The 24,336-nt window shown below is 46.7% G+C and overlaps 1 protein-coding gene across 3 annotated transcripts; it reads left to right on the top strand.

Annotated features, from left to right (window-relative positions):
• Window positions 1-2,039: 2,039 nt before the first annotated feature.
• On the top strand, window positions 2,040-24,279 carry LOC122529016. Of its 3 annotated transcripts, none has more exons than XM_043654732.1 (3): window positions 2,040-2,183; window positions 11,485-12,293; window positions 20,166-24,279. In XM_043654732.1, exons 2-3 carry the CDS (start codon window positions 12,129-12,131, stop codon window positions 21,534-21,536), a joined length of 1,536 nt encoding a protein of 511 aa, XP_043510667.1. In that variant the 5' UTR covers window positions 2,040-2,183; window positions 11,485-12,128; the 3' UTR covers window positions 21,537-24,279. The 3 variants fall into 3 exon arrangements, with proteins under 3 accessions (XP_043510667.1, XP_043510668.1, XP_043510669.1); XM_043654733.1 differs by lacking the exon at window positions 2,040-2,183 and adding an exon at window positions 2,412-2,474; XM_043654734.1 differs by lacking the exons at window positions 2,040-2,183; window positions 11,485-12,293 and adding an exon at window positions 17,632-17,937.
• Window positions 24,280-24,336: the final 57 nt, after the last annotated feature.

Genomic DNA, 24,336 nt, shown 5'->3' with positions numbered 1-24,336 from the left:
TTTTTTGACGTCAGAGCAATCAAAATGATCGAAATTTTAATTTAAATATTTACTTACTTTGGAGATTCTTTGATGAAAAGGTGACAAAAGTAACGGAGAAGAAAAGAGAAGTAAAACTGAACGAAACGTGAGAGAATATGACAAAATTAATCCAATTATAACGGATAACGAAATTGGACTAATTCAGAAATTGGGCAGCTATTCTTGGTGGAACAGATGTAGAAAAATTCCGAGAGTTGGTTAAGTGAAATTACCTGCGTACAAATTCTGGTAATCAGATCGAGGGAAAAGAGGAGAGAATCTGCTGCGCAAGAAATGAATAGAAAATAAACGACCAATTCGAGAGCAGGAATGTTTGGTAGAAATTCTATGAATTTATAACGATCCATTTCTAGAAATTCGAATTTTTCGTATATAATAGATCCCTTACGCTTTTATTCTTCTGATACGATTTTTACATTTTAATTGATCACTCTGTCGTTAAACAAAAAATCTTCGAAAAATAGCGCTGCTTTCTCTGTGAATAAAATAAAATAGCGAAATTTCGACAATCGTGAGGAGAATGAAATATTTTTTTCGAAGCGACGGAATTAAACATACTTCAATCCTAATCGCAATGAAGGGACCGTGAGCGATTCTAATAAATGCATAAATGTGTCAATTCAATTAGCATGGATTTCCAAGCTCGATCACGCTAATCTTCTTACGTTTAGATCTTCTCTGATGAAGATTCTAATTCCTCTCTTTCTAATTAAAGGAAGCAACGCATCTCTTTCAATGGAATGAAACAATCGTTTCGTTCGATCGAGAATAATTTGTCCGTAAACCAATACGAGCACTCGATACCGAAACTGCAATTAGTTAACACGTTGACTGCCACAATAATCACCGGCGACATTCCCATTTCGATAAATATTTCCAAACGATTAAAATATCATCGAGAGAGTCGAATGAAAATTTTAAATAACATAAATAACTAGATAATACCGCAAAATGAGAGTCGCGCTTTCCCATAGCATTTTTACATATTGCAACGTAAACGTTTTACAAAAATTATTAAATATTCTCTGCCGCGAGCATAACGTATGAATCTTGCACGACAGTTAACGTTATAACAAAAAAAAAAAAAAGAGAAAGAGAGAAAGAGGAGCACGTTGATGAAATAATCGCTGCAAACAGCACTGGCGGCTGCGATTCGCTGGTGTTATCGGTGTCGCCTTATCGTTCGTAGTTGATAAGAAATTCGCCTGTGCGGCACGAAGAGAAAGAGTGGAAAGAAGGGGGAGAAGAGAGGAGGAAGTAAACGACGAAGATTCGATCGATACGGCGATAAGATAACGTGGCGAAACGCGTGAAACGAGCCTCCTCGAATGAAACAGCAGCGATCCCGATCTCTCGTCGAGCCAAACACGATCGTTAAACGATCCGATTCGTAAATTCGTTCGGCTCGGACCGGACCCCGGCTTGGATTTCACGACAAACGAATCATGCCGATGATAACTCGGCTCGGCTTTCGCGTGTACCGTTTTCAACCGCAAGTTTTCGCGCGCGAAGCGTTGTTGGCGCGGCCCGATACGTGACCCACGTTTACGTGCAGATATTTCATAACGGGAGCGTGTCGCGCAATAACTTAAAGGTGCAAGGGCGAATCGATTTGATACACGTGAAAAACGGAGCCGGAGGGGAAGGTGGGTGGGTGGGTGGGGGGGAGGGGAGGGGAGGGAGAGGGGTGAGAAAGAACGCCGCGATAACGGCATGTAGAGTGCAAATGTAAGTTTGCTCGACGAAACTTTATATGTAACCTCTCCGCCCCGCGATTTTTTCTCTGTTCCTCTCTGCTCGCAAAAAGGAGAGAAACACCGAAAACGGAGTAACAACGCACACCTCAAGACGGCAAAAGACCGACTGAAAAGCACGCGAGGGAGGGAAGGTCCACTTGTTTCGGCGGGGAGGGGTACGCGCGTTTTCCGTAGCGGCGTGGCACGGCATCAAGTGGAGAAGAAAATGGAGTGGGGGGTTCAAGCGCGAGCTGGTGGGGGAAATGCGGGAGAAGTGGGGGGGACTGGTGTCGCGCGATAACCGTCGCCGAGGTGCAAACCAGCCGCGAATTCGAAAGGCGGCCAGTTGCTGTTCGCGCGTCGTCTACGCCGCGTCGTGCGTATATCGTGTCGAGATACACCGAGGTAAAGATCGTCTCGTCCAAATTATCGTCGTCTCCAAGTCTCGCGGCGTCGTGCAAACGTCGTTTGTCGTGCCTCTCGAGGCGATTCTGCGCGATCGATCGCGGTATCACAGTGTGTTTCACCTTCCAACCAATCTCCCACACTCTGAGAATAAAGAAAAGAGAAAGAAACAAGAAGCGCGACACGAGTCCTCGAGATCTGAAGCGCGAGCAGCTCAATAATAATAATAATAATAATAACGAGGAGGAGCCTAGTGAAAAGTTCACGAGTGAAGATCACGCGATGCAAAAGGTTACAGAGGCGTCGATCGCGCGCGACTCTTTCCTCCTACTCTCTCTTGATCCTCGGGAGGAATGCTTGACCTTCCAACGGCGACAACCCGTGCGAGCCGCGGGTAACATCCTCGAAAGATCGTTGCATAACTATGACACGGCAACGACGGTACGAACGATGACGCTAGAGCGCGTCGCGAAATACCGACGGATTTTTCCGCGGCTGATGCAAACAATGGGTGTGACTGTCCGCCTAAAGCCACACGTAGAAGAAAGAACTCGGTCAATGAGTCGCGTTATATCGTCTACGACCACCGACGACGACGACGACGACAATCGCGGAAATAAGCCTGGCCAGCCAGCCGATCGCGTGGGCAAACCAATACGTAGCAGTCTCGGATGACCGAATGGGATCGGTGTCGTCGGGTTCAATCGTTCATGTAACGCGTCGTTTCCCACGTGGCACGTACGTACGTGCGTGCTGTCGTGACGCGTGTCAGCCGTCGTGCGTCGTCTTCGACAGAGGATCCGACTTGATCGTCGATTAACTCCATCGTCCGTCCCCCTTCTCACTCGCTACGAGCGATTTCCTCCTCTAAATTTACTCCCGCTTGCTCGCGTTCTTCTCGAGAAAGAATTCACTTCTGAAACTTGTGCAACGGGCAACGTTGAGTCGAAGCAGCAACGATAATAATAACCAAACGATTTGCTTTGAATGGAACGACGTTATGGTAATCGTTCACACGAGACGCGTCGACCGGCGCGCAGCTGTCGAGCCACAGAGACGTTCTGCCAACATTTTTCTCGTCGCAGCTGCACAGTGTGTACAGCCGCGTTGTACGTAGCGCTGTGCAAACGTTTCGCGTATCGAAAGGGTAGCCATATCGGTTTTCGATGCGATCGTTTAGTCGCAACTGCACGTTCTACGCTCCGTTCCGAAGGCTGTGGACATCGATGCTTCCGCGTTTACCCTGCGCTATCGTCAGACACCGAAAGAAATTTCACCGGGCTTCGCGCACACACACACACGCACACACGCGTGCGCTTTGATTTTTTTTCTTTCCCCTCCCCCCGAAAACTCGACGACGTCCACACAACACCACATGGGACCGGACCGGCTGGAGCGCACTCGCGCGGTAAATTGACTTTGCCCCGATGTACGCGCTTTATCGCGCGTAACGATTTCTGTAAGAGCATAATTTCTCGACAGGTTTGTTCGTAGTGGATAAAAATAGCCAGATCTTCTCTCTCTCTCTCTCTCTCTCCCTATTTCCCTTCAACTTCTCTTTTTGCAAAATTTATGGCGCCAGTGGGAAAATCTGTTTGTCGCGAATTAGCGTGTCGGAGAGTATCGTTTCGAATCGATCGTAATCGAATACACCGGTCGGTGGGATTCTTCCGTCGGTGGGCGAGCTGTCGATAAAAATAACGAAACTTCGTATATATCGTCTCGGCGATAACGGAATCGAATCGCGTCGGCCAATTTCGTTCTTCCTCCGAGTGAAATAAACGCCCGTGGAATTCGATTCGATGGGAAGAAAGTACCCCCGACGTGCCCTCTTATCCGCGCCACTTCCAACAGAACGATTAATCGAACCTTTCGATGTATATCTATAGCATGTATATATATATATATATATATATATTGGAACGAGAGCTCGACCGTGATTGCAGGATTATCCGTTGTCTCACCCGGCTAACGGCTAGAGTTTGACCTTCGAGATATCCGATCTTAATCCCTTGAGGGGGGCGGCGTAAAGAAGTCTCGATCGTCGTCGAACGAGCTTCGGCCATCGAGAGGGTGCTTCCTTCCTTCTCCTTTGCTTTCCTCCCTCGTTTCCCCCGCTGTTATCGGTAGCTGAGAATTGCCAGCGATTTACCAGTTCGCAGAAGTCGCGGTGACGATAACCACGCGAAAGAGCAGATAAGAAATTGAAATAAGGAACGGGCTTTCGGATTGGGATCGAAGAGAACGGAGAGAGGAAATACACGATCGAAAATCATTCGCGTACGGAATCTAGAAAGGATGGAAAACGTAACGTGTTCGGGTAGCTGACTGAGAAGAAACTACGGATGTCTGTGCATATTAATATTTATTTTCGTGAACGTGATTGAAAATATGAAAGTCAAATGGATCTTATCTAATTCACTGATCAGCTCTAAATAATTTTGTTTCGACAGTTTCTGACGATCCGGGTGAATTACGTCAGGAAGGAACGCCGAAAAATATCGGAAGATATCTCCCAATTAGAGAATCAGGATGTGCACGCCAGTCGCTCGTTCGTAACGAACTAAATTCTAGTTACCATGACAATCACGTTGCGCTCTATTCTGGTTTAACCAGATGGTCGGCTAAATAGTTAACTATTCCACGACCCGAATCTACTCACCCGTGTCTTTTCCACAAGAATAACATCCACCGTGACACAAGACATACCTCGCCAGTGTGATTCCGTGGATGTTGTAGACGTTCGTCGCGATCACGTAATGGGAAAGTGATTTTGCTCGCGCTTGTCTCGTGGTTGTCGCGTGCGCGTCAATGGAAATCGCGCGCGAGGGGGAAACAACGTGTTACGAGACAGAAGCAAAGTTTTCAACGAGTGCCCTAGAACACTGTACGACCGCGCGGAGAGCCTGAGCAAATAGCTTGGAACATATATGAATATCCATTAACGAAAAGTAAATCAGCCGCGGCGAAATGTTTAACCAGCCGACCGCGAAAATCGTTCCGTGGACGAGGTTGAATAATTTCCTCGGCAACATCCTCCTCTACACGTTGGCAAATAAACCTACACGCACGCACGCACGCACGCACGCACGCAACTTTCTGCACCGCGTTCCTTCTCCACGCCAGTTTTCCATCCACGTCGGCCCGACCTGACCACCACCATCGATTCGTCCATCGACTCCGACTCATTTCTCTCCACCTCTCTCCCTTTGCTCGTTTCTCTCGTTAAGGTATGTACCGCGTTCGTTCCTCTTGCCGGAGATCGGATCAAGTCCAACGCTTACAAATCCGAATCAAGTTTCGTTTTGTGCTCGAGAGAAGGAAGAATGCTTTCGAGAAACAGAAAGTTCTATTTCCCAATCAAAAGTCTCTGAGACACAGACAAAATCTTATCCGAAATGGTTTACCCAAAATAGACATTTCGGTAGATGTTATCGGTAAATATATATGATGATTTTGTATTCAATTTACCACGATCAGTATTCCAACGAAAGAAGATACTTAAAGACGTACAAACGTAAACTAAGGCACTCGATCCCATCACTATCTATCGATAGTCGAGTCTGTTCCATTTTCGGAAGCACTCGCAAAACAAATACTCGTTCGAAACTCTCCTAAACTCGAGTATCTTTGAGAGTTACTTAAAAAAATTAGAAATACTTGGAAAGAGTTCGAATCCAATGATTAGAGATTCAAATCTACTCGGTCCCAACACTACTATATTCGAGTCTGTTTTAAAGTATCGTTTTCATTTTCGGAACGACTATTCATTCGACACTATCCCGAATTCTAGTATCTTGGAAAGTACCATTGGAAATACTTGACACTAGAACTACCGAAGATTAAAGTATAAAAATTAATAATACGATAATGAACACTATAGTTTACATAATTTTACAATACGATGTTCATATATTTTACAAAAAAATCACTCGAATTTCTAAAACATGTAACATTGTAAATCCGCTCTAAAAATTACTCTAAAAAAATTAGTATAATAAATTGGTCATTTGAACTACCGCTTTGGTAGTTCTAGTGTTAAAAATAGTTCGTTTAATCCAATGATTAAAGATTCTTGAATCTATCTGTTCCCTCACAAGGTACTCGATCTGAATTCTATATCTTCCCCGGTGTTTTTCCGGTTAGGTTCGCCTCTCGTTGGCGAACGATAGTTTCGTAGCGAGCCTCGTCGTGATTCGTTGGTTCGTTAGTTAGTATCGGAGCGTTGTCGCCCAGAGAGCAACGTCAGTGCACGGTGGCCAATTAATCGCTCACGCTTGCTCGTATACTCGCGTTCCGCGATGTGTTGATCGGTGCCAGAGTAAAGAAAGAAAAGAAAAAAAAAAAAAATGCGAATTCCAAGAGGAAATACGATGTACAAAGAAGCGTATCGATTCGAAGTGAAAACCGGTTGGCGCTCGTTACCAGATTGCGCGCGGTCCGCTTCCATCGTTTCTCACTCGTTTCGCGATCGTTCGACATTTTTGCAACGTGGAACCTTGAAACGGACCGGAGGTAGACTATGGTCTGTATCGCGCAAGATCATCCATATTTTTGCGACACCCGTTGTATTCAATATGCTCGTCAAGTCAGAATCCTATCGACTATAGAACAACGCTCGTGCCTAGTCCTAGCCTGAGAGTGTATATAAAAAAAAAAGCGTGGATTATCCGATTCCACCCGCTCCAGTTACTCGGATCACAGTTGCATCGCATCGTCCTTTGATTCTTCGTCGAACGACTCCCTGTGAAATTCACAGCTCGCGACGCGAGAGACGATAGTGCGATAATTAAAGGGCAAAGAAACGAACACAAGCGTTCGTTCTTCTGTGAAGTTTCCGAGGTGTGCTCAAAGGTGTCTCGTCGCGAGACACTGAATCGAACGTGGAAAGGAAAATTGAACGTTCGTCAAAGGACTTGAACGTCGTCTGGCAACTCTCAGTCCCGCCCACCTCCCTCGCCCGGCCGCGTAAACATAATCACATTTATCACCGGTCGCAGTGTGACAAATGGGATTAACGAGGATCCCACGTTCAAGACGGCGCGCAATAACGCGCGTTCGAAATCTTTTAACTCGCCGGTAGGGACGAATCGAGCACCGCGTGCTCGTTAGACTAATCAACAAGTCGACTCTGGAGTTTTTTGATACCGTGTCCGCAGAGAGAGAGAGAGAGAGAAGACAGAGACGAGAAAGGACCGGAAGAAATTAAGAGCGCAGCGCTCTCGAGAAGAGTCAAGCTCGCGGAAAAATTCTCTCCTGCCTTTTATTTTTTTCAAATTCGACCCGCCTTTCATTCGCGCCACCCTTTTCACGACCATTGACGCGCCTCTCTCTCTCTCTCTCTCTCTTCTCCTTCATTCAATCCGCTCCCCCTCTTATCACCGACCTGTATTCTCGCTCGACGAATGGAAATTTTAATTCATTAAAATCGCCAGCTACAACGTTTCTACAAAACGGCTCTTTCTTTTGTCGTTTTCGCGCGCCAAATTAGCGGGGGATTTCGCCTCCTCGCGTTAGACGAAGGATCTTCCTGTCTCGTAGAGACCGTAGTCTGTGATCTCTCCGTTTCGAGGAGAATTACGACACGAGTGAACGTTGGAGTGTATAGTAGACGATCTTCCCAACGGCAAGTCTGTGATTTCTCTTCTGGAGGAGGGTTGTTCCGGTTGTTTCGATGAGAAGTTAGAGACGTTTCTCTTTCCCTTCTCTACTCTCGTGGAAAATTATGACTCGTGCGAATGTTGGACTGTATCGATCATCTTCCGTAAAACCTCTCCGATCGATTTTTCAAAGCAAATTACACAACTCGCAACGTGAAGATCAGTGTCGGAATACCCGTCCTCGGGGAAAGGAACAGCTACTCTGGCACGATTTAACTAACTGAAAGGAACGCCAATCAACTCTCTCCTCGTTGCTTGAACACTGGAATATTTAAATACGGCCGCGTTCTTGAACCCGCGGCAATCTTACGAAAGACTACGACGACACGTGCGTTCACGGAGACATTGAGAATGCCGCGATTTATCGAGATTTAATGAACAGTCGTTTCACCGACGAGCCGAAGAAGAAAGAGCTCTGATTATTCGATAATCTCGTGTGTCTTCTCTTATTTGTACCCACGCTCGCACGTGGGTATTGTTCAGAATTTTTATTCGGTAACTCTGAAGTTCGAGAGTGAATTCGTTTCAACGAATCGAAGTAAATAAGAGTGAACTGAATGCCAAAGTAGTTTAAATCTCCAGTTTCTCTCTGACCGGACTATTAGAATTGATTCACTTAATAAATCCTCCATCTCTCACATCTTAAGACTGGCATACTTCGCTTGGCCATTCGTTATTGGCTTTCACTTTTTCCCTCTCTGTTTGTCATATATATTATTCGTTAAATAAGTATCAAATATTATACTATTATATATATATATAAATAAATATATATATAGTATAAATATACTATTATATACATAAATATTTATACTATTTATACTATTATATTTATAATAGTATAAAAATAGTATACTATTATACTATATAGTATATTATTATACTATAAATAGTATACTAGTATACTATTTATACTATTTAAGTACTATTACATACATAAATATTTATACTATTTAAGTACTAACTTGGTTAAATAATTATTTACCGCTTACAGTAATATTTATTACGTATTTATTCAGAAATAAACGGCTCTTATCACGAGTGACTAAATAGAAACTAAAATGTAGCTCGTTAAAGACTCAAAAGGCTAGCTGTTAGACACAGTACTGCAAGTTTAAAATGTCATTGCACGTAAGCCGATTATTAAAAGCTATTGCCCGTGACAAGCTGGAACGTGCTAGAACGTAATCATTTTCTAACTCGGCGGTGAATTTTTCCTCGTCTTGCGACACTCTGAAATAGCCGATCTCTCGGCAAACAATATTCGAACTGTACTCGTATACGTCTACGCAACTTGGAAAATGTTAGTTTTCATTCGAAACGACTTGAAAACACCACTAAACAAAAATACACAACACGTCACAACGCTAATTGCTATCAGTCCTTTCTACGAGACTAATCTAAAAGACGAAACGTAACGAATCGTAATCCCTTCTCTCTCGTAACCAAACGTGGAATCCAGATTACAGAGAGAGAGCTTGTTTGAAAAAGTTTCATCGCGATAACGAGCGAGCGAGCGAGCTGGTGTTTGAACGACCTTCTCGAAACTAGATCAAAAATTCCTGCGTAATATACGTTTGCAAGCGAGGCTTGATATTAGTAGACGCGGCTCGGTGTCACGACAGTTTGATCCACTCCAGTTACGCAACGCTCGAACGATAGCAATTACCAGCGAACATCTGGATGCGCGTTTACGCGATCTGAAAACTCTGGCATACCACTGGAAATATCAGACGTAATCGAGGGGGAAAAAGAAATTGCCGCGGTTTCTTAGAATGAGAATTTATCTTTCGAGAGGTCTAAACGCGACTGACGTATATCTTTACAATCTCTACGACTTTTTCTCGTCAAATACACGTTGCCAGTTCGTAGATTCCGCTTTTACAAGAGTGGAAAGATTTTGACACAATTAACGAGGTGTCAACGATCAGCGCGAGTTATTTCCCATTAAAAATCGCGAACATGGAGCTTCTCTTTTCAAAGAGAAGTCAGTGGTTTGGTCACAATATCGCGATAATTGCGTCACAGCGATACTAAACTTCGTTTCGATCGGCGATTTTAACGATAAAGGGACACTTGTATGGTACGAGTTGTCTTTAACGAAAAGTTAAAAAATTAACTAGCTGGCTCCTCAGACCTGATACCCCACGCGACACGTGCATAAATGGGTTATCTCTATCTTTAACGCTAGAACTACCAAAATGGTCAAAACGACCAATTTGTGATTTTTGTTAGAAAAACTTATAGATGTAGAGACAGTGTATATTCAAAGATTCAAGTAATTTTTCGCAAGATATACAAATTAAAAGCTCGGTTGATCTATCATACTGTAGCTTTTTTACTTTCTTTACTTTAATATCTCCGAGAAAAATTCTCTGCTCTAGTCGCCGGTTAGTTCTAGTGTGAAAGTTGTAAAGAATCAAATTAAATCGGCTCTCTCTAAACCGAAAAGTCGCGATCGGGGTTTCTCTGGTTAGCCCGATATTTCCCCCCCCAGAATCGAAGTGTAAAATCGGAGTGATTTCTGTTGTGCAGCGTAGCGTAATTCCAGTTGGAGAACAACTATGAATTTAATGCGCGTCAGGCTGCGCCCGAGCAATCGAGAAGTACAGCGCGACTGTGTAATCGCGTTCGCGTTCCCCGAAGGGCAAAGTGTTTAACTTGCAGCGGCGTGTGTGTCGAGCGTGCGTGTCGCGTGCTCTCGCATAACACGGAATCCCGTCTCGGCGGAGGAAGTTGCGCGGCACTTGCTCCCAGCGCACGAGCAAACGGAAGAACGACCTGGCGTACGCCTTCTCACATGTAAATCAGAATCAAGCCGATCAAACCGGATTCGACAAAGATTCCTTTGCCACGTCCTTGAAATCGCGCTCGTTTCTTCTTCGTTCCTTCCATTTCTTTCTTCGTTTGCGTAACTGATGCCCGGCTCGACGATCTGGAGTACTCGAATTGTTTTTCAACCGTAAAATAAACTCGAATCTAGTAAATCGCTAGAGTCAATCCACGCTGTTTGAAAGAATGTTTGAAGATCGACGAGCAAACTGGAATTTGTCAAGTTTTTAAACGGCCGATCTCGCGTAGCTGAACGCGTCAAAGTTCCACCGATAGCGGCGGAATCTAGGGAAAACGTTTATAATTAGTCACGCGAGAGTACACAAGAGAGAAAGCCAGGCTGCAGAGAGAGAGAAAGAGAGAAAGAGAGAGAGAGAGATGATTACAGCTGTGGCGACGAGCAACGAGATCACGTGGATTTTTCATCGCGACGCACGCCTCTGTGATTCACTGTCGTAACAATGGCACGCGTTATATTCTCTTTTCGTTCGGGGGGGAACTAAAAACGAAAAAGAAAAAAAAAAGAAAAAAAGACAAGAAAAGCGAGGAAAGAAGGCCGGGTAAAGCACGTAAGCGGAATTCTCGATTACGGTGGATGCAGCACCGTGAACGATGATAACGATCTCGCGGGCTCGAGTGGCTCGATTTATCAAATCGGTCCACGTCGACGAAAAGAATGGAGGGGGGAAAAAATGAAAGAGTAGAGAGAAACGATGCACACACAGAATCTTCTCGAGATGGCCGAGACGAAATGGAAACGTTTGACAGGGCGACTGTCCAAGAATTTCACAATTTTTCTATCGTTGCAGCTGGATTTTCGGGTGCAAGGTCGAATGAAACGTACAGAGGCCGGCGGAGGCTGGCCGTGATGCTGGACGATGTTGCACGGTATCACGGGTGTAATTGGATGTTTCCGGCCGAACGAAGGAAAATAACGACGGGGATGACGTCGTAGTCGAACTGGAACCCGTCTCGCGACAGCTCGAATGACGACCGACCGAGGCGGAAGCATCGTGGAAAGTCGTCACGCGTGAGAGAAAGAGAGAGAGAGAGAAAGAGAGAAAAGTCATGGGGATCCTGACTGCAACATGACCGACAGAATTACGTAGTGGCGCGTGGCGTGTCAGACCCCGCCGGCACGGGACTCAGTGTGTTCTTCGCGTCGGGTATTTTCGTGTGATTTGTGTTCCCCAGCGTCGAGGGTGTATCACGTTCAACAGGGCGAGGAGGTGGAGCGGTGAGCTTTTCCCGAGAGTGACGTGTGATTGGATTCCAAGCGGTAAATCCAAGACGGAGACATGTCGAGACGGCATCCAGGTCGGCTCGACGTAGTATCAGCTGATATCAACCGCCGGGCGTAAACGTGGCGAGGAAGAGGGGACGATAGCCGAAGCAAGAGCAATAAAGTCGGAACAAGTAGGAGGAAGAAGAGGGTGAGAGGCCGAGGCGCAAAATGGGAGCAACGAGATTGCTGTTGGGAAGCGCTGTCCTCGGACTCTTTTCGAGCGGATTGTTGTTCAAGGGCGCCCTGACCAATTCGATGAACAGGTGCGACTACCCTCCGTGCTCCTGCGATCCTCACGGCAGGCTGACCTGCGACTGTAAAGAGGAAGGAGAGGTATGTTGTTCACCGTTAGACACCTAGCTAAGAAAAACTCTGCCTTTGTCTTCTCTAGAGCCTTTCACGGCGCGCGGCTCGATCGCTATCGTATACCGACAGAGAAACACACGTACACACAATCGACACGGCGAGGAGATATCGTGAAAGGAAATAAAACCGAAAGGAAACGTACGGGACGAGCGAGCGAAGTTTTACGCAGCCCGTTCTAAATCTCGGCGAGCAACGATCGCAACCCTCCGAGAGAAGAAAGAAACTTCTATATCTCCCCTACCCCTTAAACGCGAAATAGCCCGTCGCGTTTTAACTTGCCTACTTTCGTTTCGTGTCCCCTTGGCCCAGGAGACCAAAGGCCAATCATCGTCTCGAATCTTTCTCTCCGTCACCATCTTCCAATCCCTTTCCCACCGAATTCGTCGAGAGGATCCTCGAGAGTCGCGGCCCACCGGTCGTTTCTATCTCGCGACAAATCACGGACAACGCGGCGACCAACAGAAGACGGTCTTTTGTTCGTGGTTGGCGTTATTCCGATAGCGAACAGAGGTAGAGAGAACGAGAGAAAGAGAGAAGAAGATAAAGGCCTAAATCGAGTTTGCACGCAACCGAGGGAGAGAGAGACGCCGCTTTCCACCCTTTCGGGGTGTTCGAGACACGAGACTTTTTAACGAACGAATTACATGCGGGACGGTCGTTATCGCGGGCCGGAACACCGGAGTTACGTGCGATCCGATCGTCGTTCCATCATCGCGTCGATTTTACCACGGGGCCACCCCTCCGGTTAAAAGCGTGGCGAACTCCCCCCCCAAGAAGAAATATAAAGCATGCTGCAACTAGGGGTTGTCAAAATAAAAGCGGAAGACAGGGGCGAAAGAGAATGAATGAATGAAAGAAAGAAAGAAAGAAAGAAAGAGAGAGAGAGAGAGAAAGAGGTTAATCTTGAAGGCGCGTAGGGGGTTCCCGCGTAAATTGCGAGGGCGGTGCGGTCGGCTCACGCAGAGCGAAAACCTCCATAAATTAAAGCGTGTTTACGCAAATCGCAGGCCAGACACTGCTGGCAGGTAGGTAAGGTGCATGGCCTCTTCCCACCTGCCTATCCAACCCTCTCCCCCCTATCCCTCGTCCTCGCCCTTCTTCCCCGATATTTATTACACGGGACTGATACAGGTAAAACAGCCCCCGCCGCCTCAGGGAAAAATACTGCGCGCTGAGAAAAATAGCAGCCGCCCCTGACGGATCGTGGTCACGTGAAGATCCATCATCCACGCTTCTTCCCTCTACCCTGATCTGTTCTTCTTCTCTCCTTTTCGGAGTTTTCTGTTTCGATAACTTTCTCCTTTTTTTTTTCTTTCAAATATTTTCAAACTCGTGAGAGAAAGTGGAACGCACCCTGTGATAGCTAAATGTCACAGTTGTACTTGTTTGAACCGAAATCTCAGTCGAAGCCGAGGTAGTTGAATCTTGTGTCGTACGAGTCGTTACCAATTGCTGGTAAAAGGAAAAATTGAGAAATTAATTTCGAATACTTGATTTCTTCGTCGCAGAGCGTGTAAAATACAGAATGACATCAAATACTCCAAATTTTAATAATCTAATAGCAGAAATTACTGTCGTCTTCTATGACGATACTATGTTAAGTCTTTCCTTCTTATCGTCTGATCCTAGCCATGTCGTACTTTTGATCGTCAATGGAAGAAATAGAGAAAGAGAAACGAAGAAAATCTTGGAAAATACCTGGAGATCTGGAGTTGGAAAAGAAACTTGCGGGACTCGAGATGACTGGATTTATAAAAAAAAAAACAACTTGCACGCACGTTATCGAGAGAAGAGGAGAGCTGTCTCAAGGCCCCGCTTCGAATCACCTATTATTACACCTACGAATTCCGGTACACAATGAAGTTTCGTTTATCGCGCGCCCTTGGAGGCATTCCGACGTCGTTGCCGAGCCAAGATAAAGCGTTCTTTGTCCCTGGAGATACAGGTCGCTACGTTTCTAAGCGACGCGAGGAATTACACCGTGCAAGAGTCCGGAGTACAATGTGGCACAGCTCGATCCGTGAAGCTCTGGTCCGTGACGAAACGTCCGCGGCAGGCAAACAGCCGGTTACGCGTCGTGAAAACCAATCGGCTCGAACGTTCCGCGAAAAAAAAAAAAGGACGACGGAAGAGTAAAATTAAACGAACGAAACGATAAATTTCGAAAAGAGAGAGAAAGAGAAAGAGAGGCGGCTCGGTGAATTTTAAATCACGAAGCGTGGACTGGATCAGACCGTTGTGCAACATTTGCATCTTACATCAAATCTCAATCCGCTGGTATTTAAAAACAGGTCTTTCGAGAGTAACGTTGCACGACACACCACTGACACCAAGCTCCAACGTGTTCTAACCTCCAGACGAACTAAATTACAGTCAGCGCACGTGTACAGCTCTACTCTGAGCTAACCTGACAATCCGGTAAATGGTAGTCAGCCAAGTAGCGATCTGAACCTGCTCGCTGTAAAATCGACCGACCGACATTTCCCGACTAGCTCCAAACGGCGGCCTATTTTTCTCAAATGTCGAACGAACACGTCGAATGTGCACATGTGCTCATCGAGAGCAAAATTTTCATTTCTCGTTTATCCAAACGAGAGTTCGCGATATCGTGGCGACCGCGAGTCGCGTAGGCGCCTCGTGTCGCGTGCGCGGATAAAGGAAGTGGTCGACCGTGGGTCGGATAAATTACGGATCGAATATCATCGGCGTCGAAGATCGCGTGGTCTCTGTCGCGTGGACTGCTACCGGATTAGACGAGGAACGGATCGACCGTTTTCCACAATCGCAAGCGCGCGCGCGCGTTCCAAGATACTTTCGATGGTGACGTTTCCCGTATAACGAGGGGCCAATTACCGAGCGAGTCTCGAGAGGTGAATTCAAATCGACTTGGACCGTTTGAATAATGAGCGAACGCAGCCGGCAGCTTTTTCGCCGGCGAAAGGGGTGATACGTTGCTCGCGGAACGACACAATATATATACCGCGAGGAAAACCTTGGCTAACAACGCAGAAGAAGAAGAAGAAGAAAAAGAAGAATGGAGGTGAAGGCGGATGGATGAAGAGGAAAAAAGAAGAAAGCAAGAGAGAGAGAGAGAGAGAGAGAGAGAGAGAGAGAGAGAGAGGCGGCAAGTTCTATAATGTACAGCGAGTTCTCCCGTGGATTTCGCATAATACAGCCAGCATTTCACGAACACGCTCAGCCAATTTGTCGCGCCGTCAACTCGTGACTACGAATATATCGAGAGAAACTGGACGTTCCTCTTTTTCTCTCATTTTCCTTTTCTCTCCTCTCGTCGTTTTCCTTTCCCTGATCTCTTCTCCAGGTCCGACCTTCGTTTCCCTGCTCCTCCTTTCCATTTCCGCCAAGCTCATTGGAGTTTCTTATTCAGACCCATTATCTGCTCCTTGGCAACGAGACGCCCCCGCCCTCCCGGTACGAGTAATACGTAAGTAAAATCATTAGGTTCGTGTAATACGTTCGGAGCCTCTGGTATTTACACGAGAGCGAACCGAGACGACACCTGAAAGAACGGCGGAGAGAAAAAAAAAAGGGAAAGGAATTCGACGATCGTTTCAGAGGCACACTCGTAGACGGTGGAGGAGTAGAACGTGTTTCCAACAATCGACGCGAACAAAGTTGTCAAGCGCGCAAGGCGACCACTGAATAATTAACGACGCGGATAAATAATCGAGTGGAACCTTTTAGCAGATACAGCCTTCAACTTGGCCGCGTTCCCCGCGTTAACGAGAGCGAAATAAGGCACCGGGGAGAACGAAAATAAAGAACCGGGGCTCTATGAGCCGTGTAAAAGTAACAGCCACGAGCAATGGACGACGAGAACGTGAGGATGCCATTTGCGAGAAGGCGGCACGGTTATGAAAATACTTGGAAAACGGAGACTCCGGGTGGCGTGGACTGCTCCCAAGTCGTCAACGAAGTCGCAGGAAAAGAAACAACCGTCCGTCAATTCACGAGAACGACGATTAACGAGTCATTGGCCTATTACTTAATCGTCGACAATACCACAACGGTTGGAAAGGAAACTATTTTTGTCGCCATGAAACGCTTCGTCCGATCGAGAGCGTGGAAAATACATTGAAAATACAATGAAGTTTCCAAAGACTGTCTTGGTATTTTTTTGATCATTGCCTTCTGGCACCTAGACGGTGTAATTTTACAAAGTTTCAAGAAATTGTCCATCATAATTTATGATAGATTTATGATAATTTATGCTGCTTGGTCCCTGGATGGATTAAATGAATAGAACAACATACGAACAGAGGAGGGCAGAGAATAATAATTCACGGAAGGAAGCTATTTCGTAAATTCTTAATAAGTCGTACACACATCTTTACGTCCGACAGCCTCTCTCTTTCTCATCTATTGTTCGATTCGAACGACTCCACGACGTGAAAATCAGAAGATTCAATCCGCCATTAGAGCGACTTTCATTTTCATCCACGTTTCATCACACACTCGTAGCAATCGGCCCCTTGCCAGATATCATTTCATTAACGTCCCTGACGCGTCTCTCTAATCGATGCTCGCAGCCGATGTGCTTTCTAATTAAAATTACACCGAACGTGGTTTCGTCGGGCCGGGACAACACTCGAGGGACAACACGTGCCATTAAACGATGCTCGTTCTTTTTTTTTTTTTTTTTTTTCAATTCACCGAACGTGACAAGCGATACGCTACGGATTAATTGGGAGAAAATGTATGTTTCAGCTCTACTTCCAATCAGGGATCACCGTCGATCCGTGTAATCGAGGAACCAGGAACCCTCGACGCGAACTTTGTGCCTCATTTTGATACGCGAGAACGTATCTGGAGGATGCGAGAAAGCATCACGTACGCGCTCGATAAAATTACACGCGACGGGGGAGATACGCGCGGAGGATTCGAGCCGAGAGAATAAAGAGCAGCCGTTGAAACAAGAACGTCTTGGGTACCTACCTCTGTTTCTCACGGGGGGGAACAAAGCTTTATTAGGAAAATAAAATTCAGACTCTCGTGTGGAGTCACTTGCATTTAAACGTGAAACGATTCAATCTACGATATCGAAAAATTTGCCATCTTCTCTCGATAGTTTCGTTCAAGGTAAAATTGCTACACAATTGTACGTTAGAAAGCGAAGAATATTCGAACAAAAACCCCTGTTCGCACGTAGCCCATCGTACGCGTTTGAAAAGTCGGGCAACGAACGACGAAATCGTGGTAAAAAAAAAAAAAAAAGGAAAAAGAAGAGAGAGAGAGAGAGAGAGAGGCGATCTCTCTGCCTCTCTCGCGGTGTGTGACGGACGGCGAGCAAACACCGAGAGACGGAAGCGAAAACGTTGGCTGGACGTTGTGAGCGCGTAATTGTTCGAACGTGAAAAACGAGCTGCAGCCCGCGAAGACAAGTATTTCGGCCGCGGTAATCTTTTCTATGGCCGGAGATTGTGTGTCGAGAATTGACCAAGAACAATGAGAGGGGAACAAAGGTCGGATGGACAGGCAGGAAGGGACGCGAGGGGGGCAGATTGCGAGAGACGCGAGCGAGTTTCGTATCACGCGTGTTTCGTACCTGAGGAAAAAGAGGGGGCACAAAGGTTTCGCTTTTATCAACGACGTGAGTCCAGGCCCTTCTTTTACTTTCATCCGCTTCGCGCCCTCCTTTTTTCACTCCCATTCATCGCCAACGCTAGACCTTCTTCTTCTTTCAACGCCCTGTGTTTCGTGACCGACCTCCAAACTCCGCTGAATAATGCACGTCCTCCGTTCGCTCGTGTTTTAATAACCCCCTTTCTTTTTTTCTTTTTTTTTTTTTTTTTTTTTTTGGAAAATATGTCGCTTCATCAAAGTTCCAGATAGTTTTACCCATGACTGGTATTATTGGGCATTATTGGGAACCAGGGCGTAGTTTCGTTGAGCTTTAACGATTAATTAATTCGATCTCACTTTACATTTCGTACTTTCGCGAAATTAACGAAAAATCCAGGCAAACTGTGTTTCACATATTTCTATACATAAAAAATAACCGCAGTATCTATCAACCTCCGTCGGGTGATTAACGACGATTAAAATCATTACACGTCAAATCCATGTGTAACGTGGAATTGAGTTCTTTTTTCTTCTGTTTCTTTTTTCCGCTCCAAAATTTCAAATGAAATTGTACCGAAGCCAGATAGTTTATTCGTTTATCTATCTACAGAGATTCCTACCGAGTCGTACACGACGCGAGGAACAATCTCGATGAATCATCAGAGACGATCGACAACGCGAACGCGCAATGTTTTCCACGAACGATTGTTTATCAGGTACTCGTTACCAGGGTAAACGCGATAATCTCACGAACCAAGTCGGCGTGTGCGAACGATATCTCGATCAGTTGCAATATCTCGATCGTTTGGTCGACACGGCGAGTATGAGCGTGGCATTTCGCCATCGATTGTTTAACAAACAAGGAGCCGTAAAGCGGCAGGTGGTATCGAACGCGCCTCGGCAGTTCGCGGTAACTCTGTGACGTGTTCCAACGAGCCGCGCACAAATGAATTAATTAAAAAAAAAGGAAAACGGAAGGGGGAGGGGGGGAGGAATGGATGAGCAACTGGTTGCAAAATGACGTGTCTGAACGAACAAGGCTGTTTATCTGTCGAAGAACTTGCACCATCCCTTTCCTCTTTCCCATCGAGGCGCGCAACGCTTGCCTTGGCGTGCTTCTGACAAGTTGTACGTGTCCTCCGCGAGAGAATCTTTTCAACGCCGGAAGAACTACTATCCATACTTTTACCATAAGAATTTTATAGAATCACGACGGCGGAGTTTTCGAAAATTTGCCCGACATTTCGTAAAGATTCTCGTTCCGTTCGCGACTGTGAATTTTCATTTCCCTGACAAGAGTTTCGTACACTCGGGTGGTCGATAGCTCTGTCGTCGAGAATGGAGAAAATTATCGATGCGAATCGAGAGATACGGAACCGCTCCGCTTCACCGGCTGTCATAAATTGTCAGTGCACGTTTCGCGTGCCGGGCTGAAATTTCTAGAAAATTTAAAAGTGCAAAATCGCGGACGATGCACATCGTATGGAAAAATATTCAAAGCACAGCGATTTTTACACAAAAATGTAAACGAATTTCCAACCGCGGTCGTATGTTTTTTTTTTTTTTTTCTTTCACTATATTCTCTTCAAACACGTGAATTCGTACATAAAAATTTACGTCCGCGATTTATTCACGATCCTGCAATACGATTCAATCGGATCGATCTTTTTCGAGATTCTCTGGGTTGACTTTGCAACCATTGATTCTATCTTATTCTTTTCCTCGATTTTAACGTATTAATTACTAATAACTAAATAAATGTGCGAGAATGTAGCGTCAAATAGAAAGAACGTGCGATGATTGAACGAGAAAACGTGGAAAACGTTCGAGTCTCTGTAATTGGAGGAAATTTTCATCGCGAGACGTTCAGCCGGTGAAAATGAAATGGGAAAACCTCGGTGAGCTACGGAGAAGTTAAGCCCGCGGCCCACGATAACGATATTGGTTAATCGCCAAGGGCGCGCGACAACGCGCGTGTTCCCAACGATTAGGGCAGTTAGACGTCCAATTACAGCTATTCGAGCTCTTATTAACGGCACGCGTCTGGTGGCATCGGATCGGGCTAGCTCGCGCCTTTTGCTCCGTCATTTTCCTGATTTCCACGTCCGACTTTACCAATTTGAGAAACTCGCTAATTACAGAGATCGAGAGAACTTTCCGAGAGATCAGCGGAATAAATAAAAATCCGCGGTAACTGTACCGAAACGACCGAACCCTCACCGATTGATTAACCGCCTCGATTTCGTCTGATTTCAGGAGCTGGTGTTAACCACCGACGGCGACAAAAGATTGAGCCCGCACACCAGCAGGATAGCGGTGAGCAACTGCTCGTCCGTGATACTGATGAACTCGAGCCTGGCCTCGATGGCGGGTCTGCGCGCGGTGGATCTGATCAACGTGGCGAACCTGAGCCTAGTCAGACAGAGCTTCGAGCTCTCGCCGCAGAACACACGGACGCGTATATCGGTGAGAAACTGCAGCATCGACACGATGCCGAGTTTCGTGTTCCGCGGTGACGTCGAGGCGATCATCTTCGAGAACGTGAGGATCGGCCAGCTGAGCGCGTTCTCGTTCGCGAACCTGGTGCACACGGAGAAACTCAGGCTGGAGAACTGTCGGATCGAGAACATCGAGGCCCAGGCGTTCAAGAAGTTCGACGTCGGTCACTTGCGCGTGATCGGCAGCAGCTTCGGTGACCAGGTGCCCAGCAGGACGATGAACGACATCGAGGTTTACCACACGTTCATGCTGGACGGCGTGCGAATGGGCACAGTGAGAAGTGAGGCCTTCATCGTGAGGAGTCCGCGGACAGTGGCGATACAGAACTGCGTGGTGGAGAGTTTGGAGAGCGAGGCGTTCGACGTGACGGCGAGGGGGCCGGTGATCGTGAAGAACAACACGTTCGGCAGCCTCTCGATTGGCGCTTTCCTCGGGATACGAGCGGATCCCGAGGCGAGGACAGCGCCTGCCTCACTGCCGACCAACCTACACGACCTTATCTTTAAGAATAACAGCGTGGTGAACTTCGAGGAGGGCTCGATGATGTTCGACCGCGGTAGCTTTCGTTTGGAGCTCGACAGCCTGCTGGTCGACCAGCCGTGCGACTGTCAGATGTTGCCCGTATGGAAGAACAACATTCTCAATTACACCAACGTTTACTCGAGGTTTTACACCAAACAGAACGCCGGGCTGCCGCCCACGTTGCCGCCGCAGGACAACACGATCAACGAAACGCCGGAGACGTTCCTCTGCTCCGAGGGCGAGGTGAGCGGCGTGCCAACGAGCTTCGTCGAGTACGAGACGCGGCATTGCTCGCTCGGTGGATCGATACTGGTCTTCGTCGTGATCATCGCGGGTTTGCTCGCGTCTTTGATACTGCTCATCTGCCTGATCGTCTGGTGCTGCAGGAGGCGTCGCCGAAACAGCAGGAAGAAATGGATCAGCGTGCCGATGAACGCGCCTGACGTCGTGTCGAAGAAGAACGGGGTGATCGGCAGAGAGGCCGCGTCGTCGGCCGCGCCGGTCGACAGCCGGATAACGATGGTCGTGCCCGACGGCAGGCTCTACAGGGAGACCGAGTTCCACGTGATCGTGGAGAAGGCCGAACCGTTGACAACCGAGTTGTAACGAGAACCTTCGTACGGCTCGACGACGAGGGCCGTGGTAGCTCGAGTCGAGGAAGAACTCGAGTGGTCCGAGACCTCGAGCCGTTTCCGCGTGTACAAGCTGTGAAAGAGGGGAACAAAGGACGAAAGCCGCGCACGAGAGACGTAGAATTTTGAACCGGTGAACTCGACACTTTGACCATGTGTGACGAACACGTACGCCGGTGTTAACTTGTGTGTATTAACGCGCGTGCATAGTGAACGTGATTGTCGATCACGTTCCAGGACCAGAGAGCGGAATAAAAAAAGAAAAAGCACTTCCAACCGAAAAACTCTTCGAACACCGTGACTGTGTGTGTACGCTTCGAAGTACTCTGCAAAGGAACGTTCCGCCGAGAAATTTTTCACGTACCATTTTATCGATTAAGCGGCCGTTGCGTGTTGGAAACTTGGAAAAATAGAGAAAAATAGGAGACTCGAACTGAAATCTCCCTTGTTTTCAATTTAATCGACTATTCCTTCTAGTACAAGGCAGTTCGTAAGCTTCCGTAATTTACATATCACGAACGAGCGGCGATTATCCAACGCGTTTTCAACCCGGGCTTCTGACTCTACTTTTTTTTCTTTTTTTCTTCTTTTTTCTTTTTCTCTCCCGTCGTTTTCCGTTCTCGTCCGCCTTTGAAGGCAGTCACGTTCCTTCTTCGACGATAATTAAGAGTTTCTCCTCTGTTCCGCGATCGAGGGGTCGCGTGCATGGATAATCGGCGCGTCGTTGTTAGTTAAGTTCATCGCGTTGAGTAGAACGAGAGCCAAAAGAGAGTGTCGTTTCACGCAGATTAGAACCGAGAGTTTCGATACACGCGCGAGCAAAAGGCAGAAAGAGAGAGAGAGAGTGAGAGTGAGAGAGAGAGAACGAGCGAGACGTCAGAAACTGTGAGACGAGAGAAGAAGAGCACAGGAGAGGGAGTGATCGAATGCAACAACAGGAAAAGATCCTAAACTCGTTTACTCGTGTAAGACACGCGATTGGATCGACCTTTCGTACTTCGTCGCGTTTAAGTTTATCAATCGATAAGAGCATTACGTAGCTTTACGCCGACGAAACGTCGAGAGAAGATCGTGCTGCCTTCACTCGGAAGAACAGTACCATTCTTGCACAGATGTCAGTTTCGTGCGACCCTCGAACCGGAGGAAGGAAGAAACAGAAAGGTAGCTGAAATATCCGTCAGTTCTCGCAAGCGAGAATCGAAATTGTCTCGCTCTTCCAAACCGAAGATCGTTGTATCTAATCTACTTCGATTCCAATTGCGTTTCTAATCGCAATTATGCTTGTAACACAATAAAAGATATTACCTGACACCCCTTGACAATACGAGATGATGAATCGACATATGCAATTATATCTGAAATTACTATAGTAAGCGCGGAGAGAAATGAGGCGATGATGATCTTACGGTCAAACGTTCGTAGAGACTTGACGAAATGTTGCGCTAAGAGTTAACCGAGAAACTTTTCTCATGTTCCGTTTCGAAACATTTCGTGTCAACGGAAAGACTCGAAGAGAACTTCTCGCAACAGAAAGTGTTCAAAAACCCTCAACCTTCCACCGTCCCCTCCTCCCGTCAATCCCGATCCGTGCGACCCGAGTCGTTAATTTATTGTATTATTTCACTGCGACATGCTTTATTTATGAGCTTTTGGACTTGAGCCCAATAAATTGTTGTTGTTGTTGTTATCACTGCGATCGGTATCTAATTTTGATAAATGCGCAGCGAGGGATGCTCTCGGCGATGGGTAATCGATCCGCCACGAGGGAAACACGGCGAGGGAGTTGGCGCGTTTACGAATTCGCCTGCTAATCTTGCAAACCGAGCGGGGACCGAGCCCCTGACTAATGCGGGCGCACACGTTCTACGTAAAACCGCAGCCGTCTGCCGCGCTCAAGTATCGCTACGCTATGCGCTTTCCGTGTGCTGCCGCTTCCATCCAATGTGATTAATAGACCCGATATAATTCGCCCTCCTCTCTGTTTCATCAAGGTAAGCATCAGGTGGCATTTAACTCGTCGAACGAACCGACGCGACGGTGAAAGGAGACCTTCGGAATTCAAGAAACGAGGAAATATCGCCGACGTGTGGATACCTACTACCGATCACCGGTGAACGGAACGACGACTCGTTCGTTCGACGTTAGAACCGACCGAAACACGTTTCACGTTTCGAGGCACAATACCGAGGAAAGCGAAGCTTTTGAACGTCACCATACGGAGCTATCTCGCGCACGTGTTAGCCATGCATTATTGATACACCGCCGCCGTATATGTAACGACCCTCGCGGGGCGTTTGTTTCCTCTTATCTCGTCGAACATCGAAACAGAAATTCGCCCCTTTCCTCCTCGAGTTTCTTCAGATTATTCAGCGACCTTACGCCCGTCGTTACCTTGAGCATCATCTCGTCGAACACAAGGCCCAATTAGAATCCGAACGCGAAAAGTGGCACGAGTCGAACGAAGGCTAGACTCTTATCCTACCAATTCCCCCATACGTACAGATCCACCAGCTATCACGCGCACGTGCGAGTATGTACATGGACAATTATCGTGCTTCGACGACAAATTAAGGTTTTTCTTTTCTAAGGACGTTTTAGTTGTAATTATCGTGAGACTGTGATATAACGACAGCCGATTGTATAATTTGTTTTACATTGAAAAGGGACGTCGTACGCCATTGACAACAAGGAGATAATAAAGATGAAGTTGATGCATACGTATTACTACACAACCAATTTGATTCCTGATATATATTCCTGCCTCGACATACCGC

The sequence above is a fragment of the Frieseomelitta varia genome, unplaced genomic scaffold (assembly GCF_011392965.1).
Source record: "Frieseomelitta varia isolate USP_RPSP 00005682 unplaced genomic scaffold, Fvar_1.2 scaffold_275, whole genome shotgun sequence".
Taxonomy (NCBI): Eukaryota; Metazoa; Arthropoda; class Insecta; order Hymenoptera; family Apidae; genus Frieseomelitta; species Frieseomelitta varia.
Note: the sequence above shows the minus strand (reverse complement) of the source record. Positions and strands in the feature narration are given on the sequence as shown.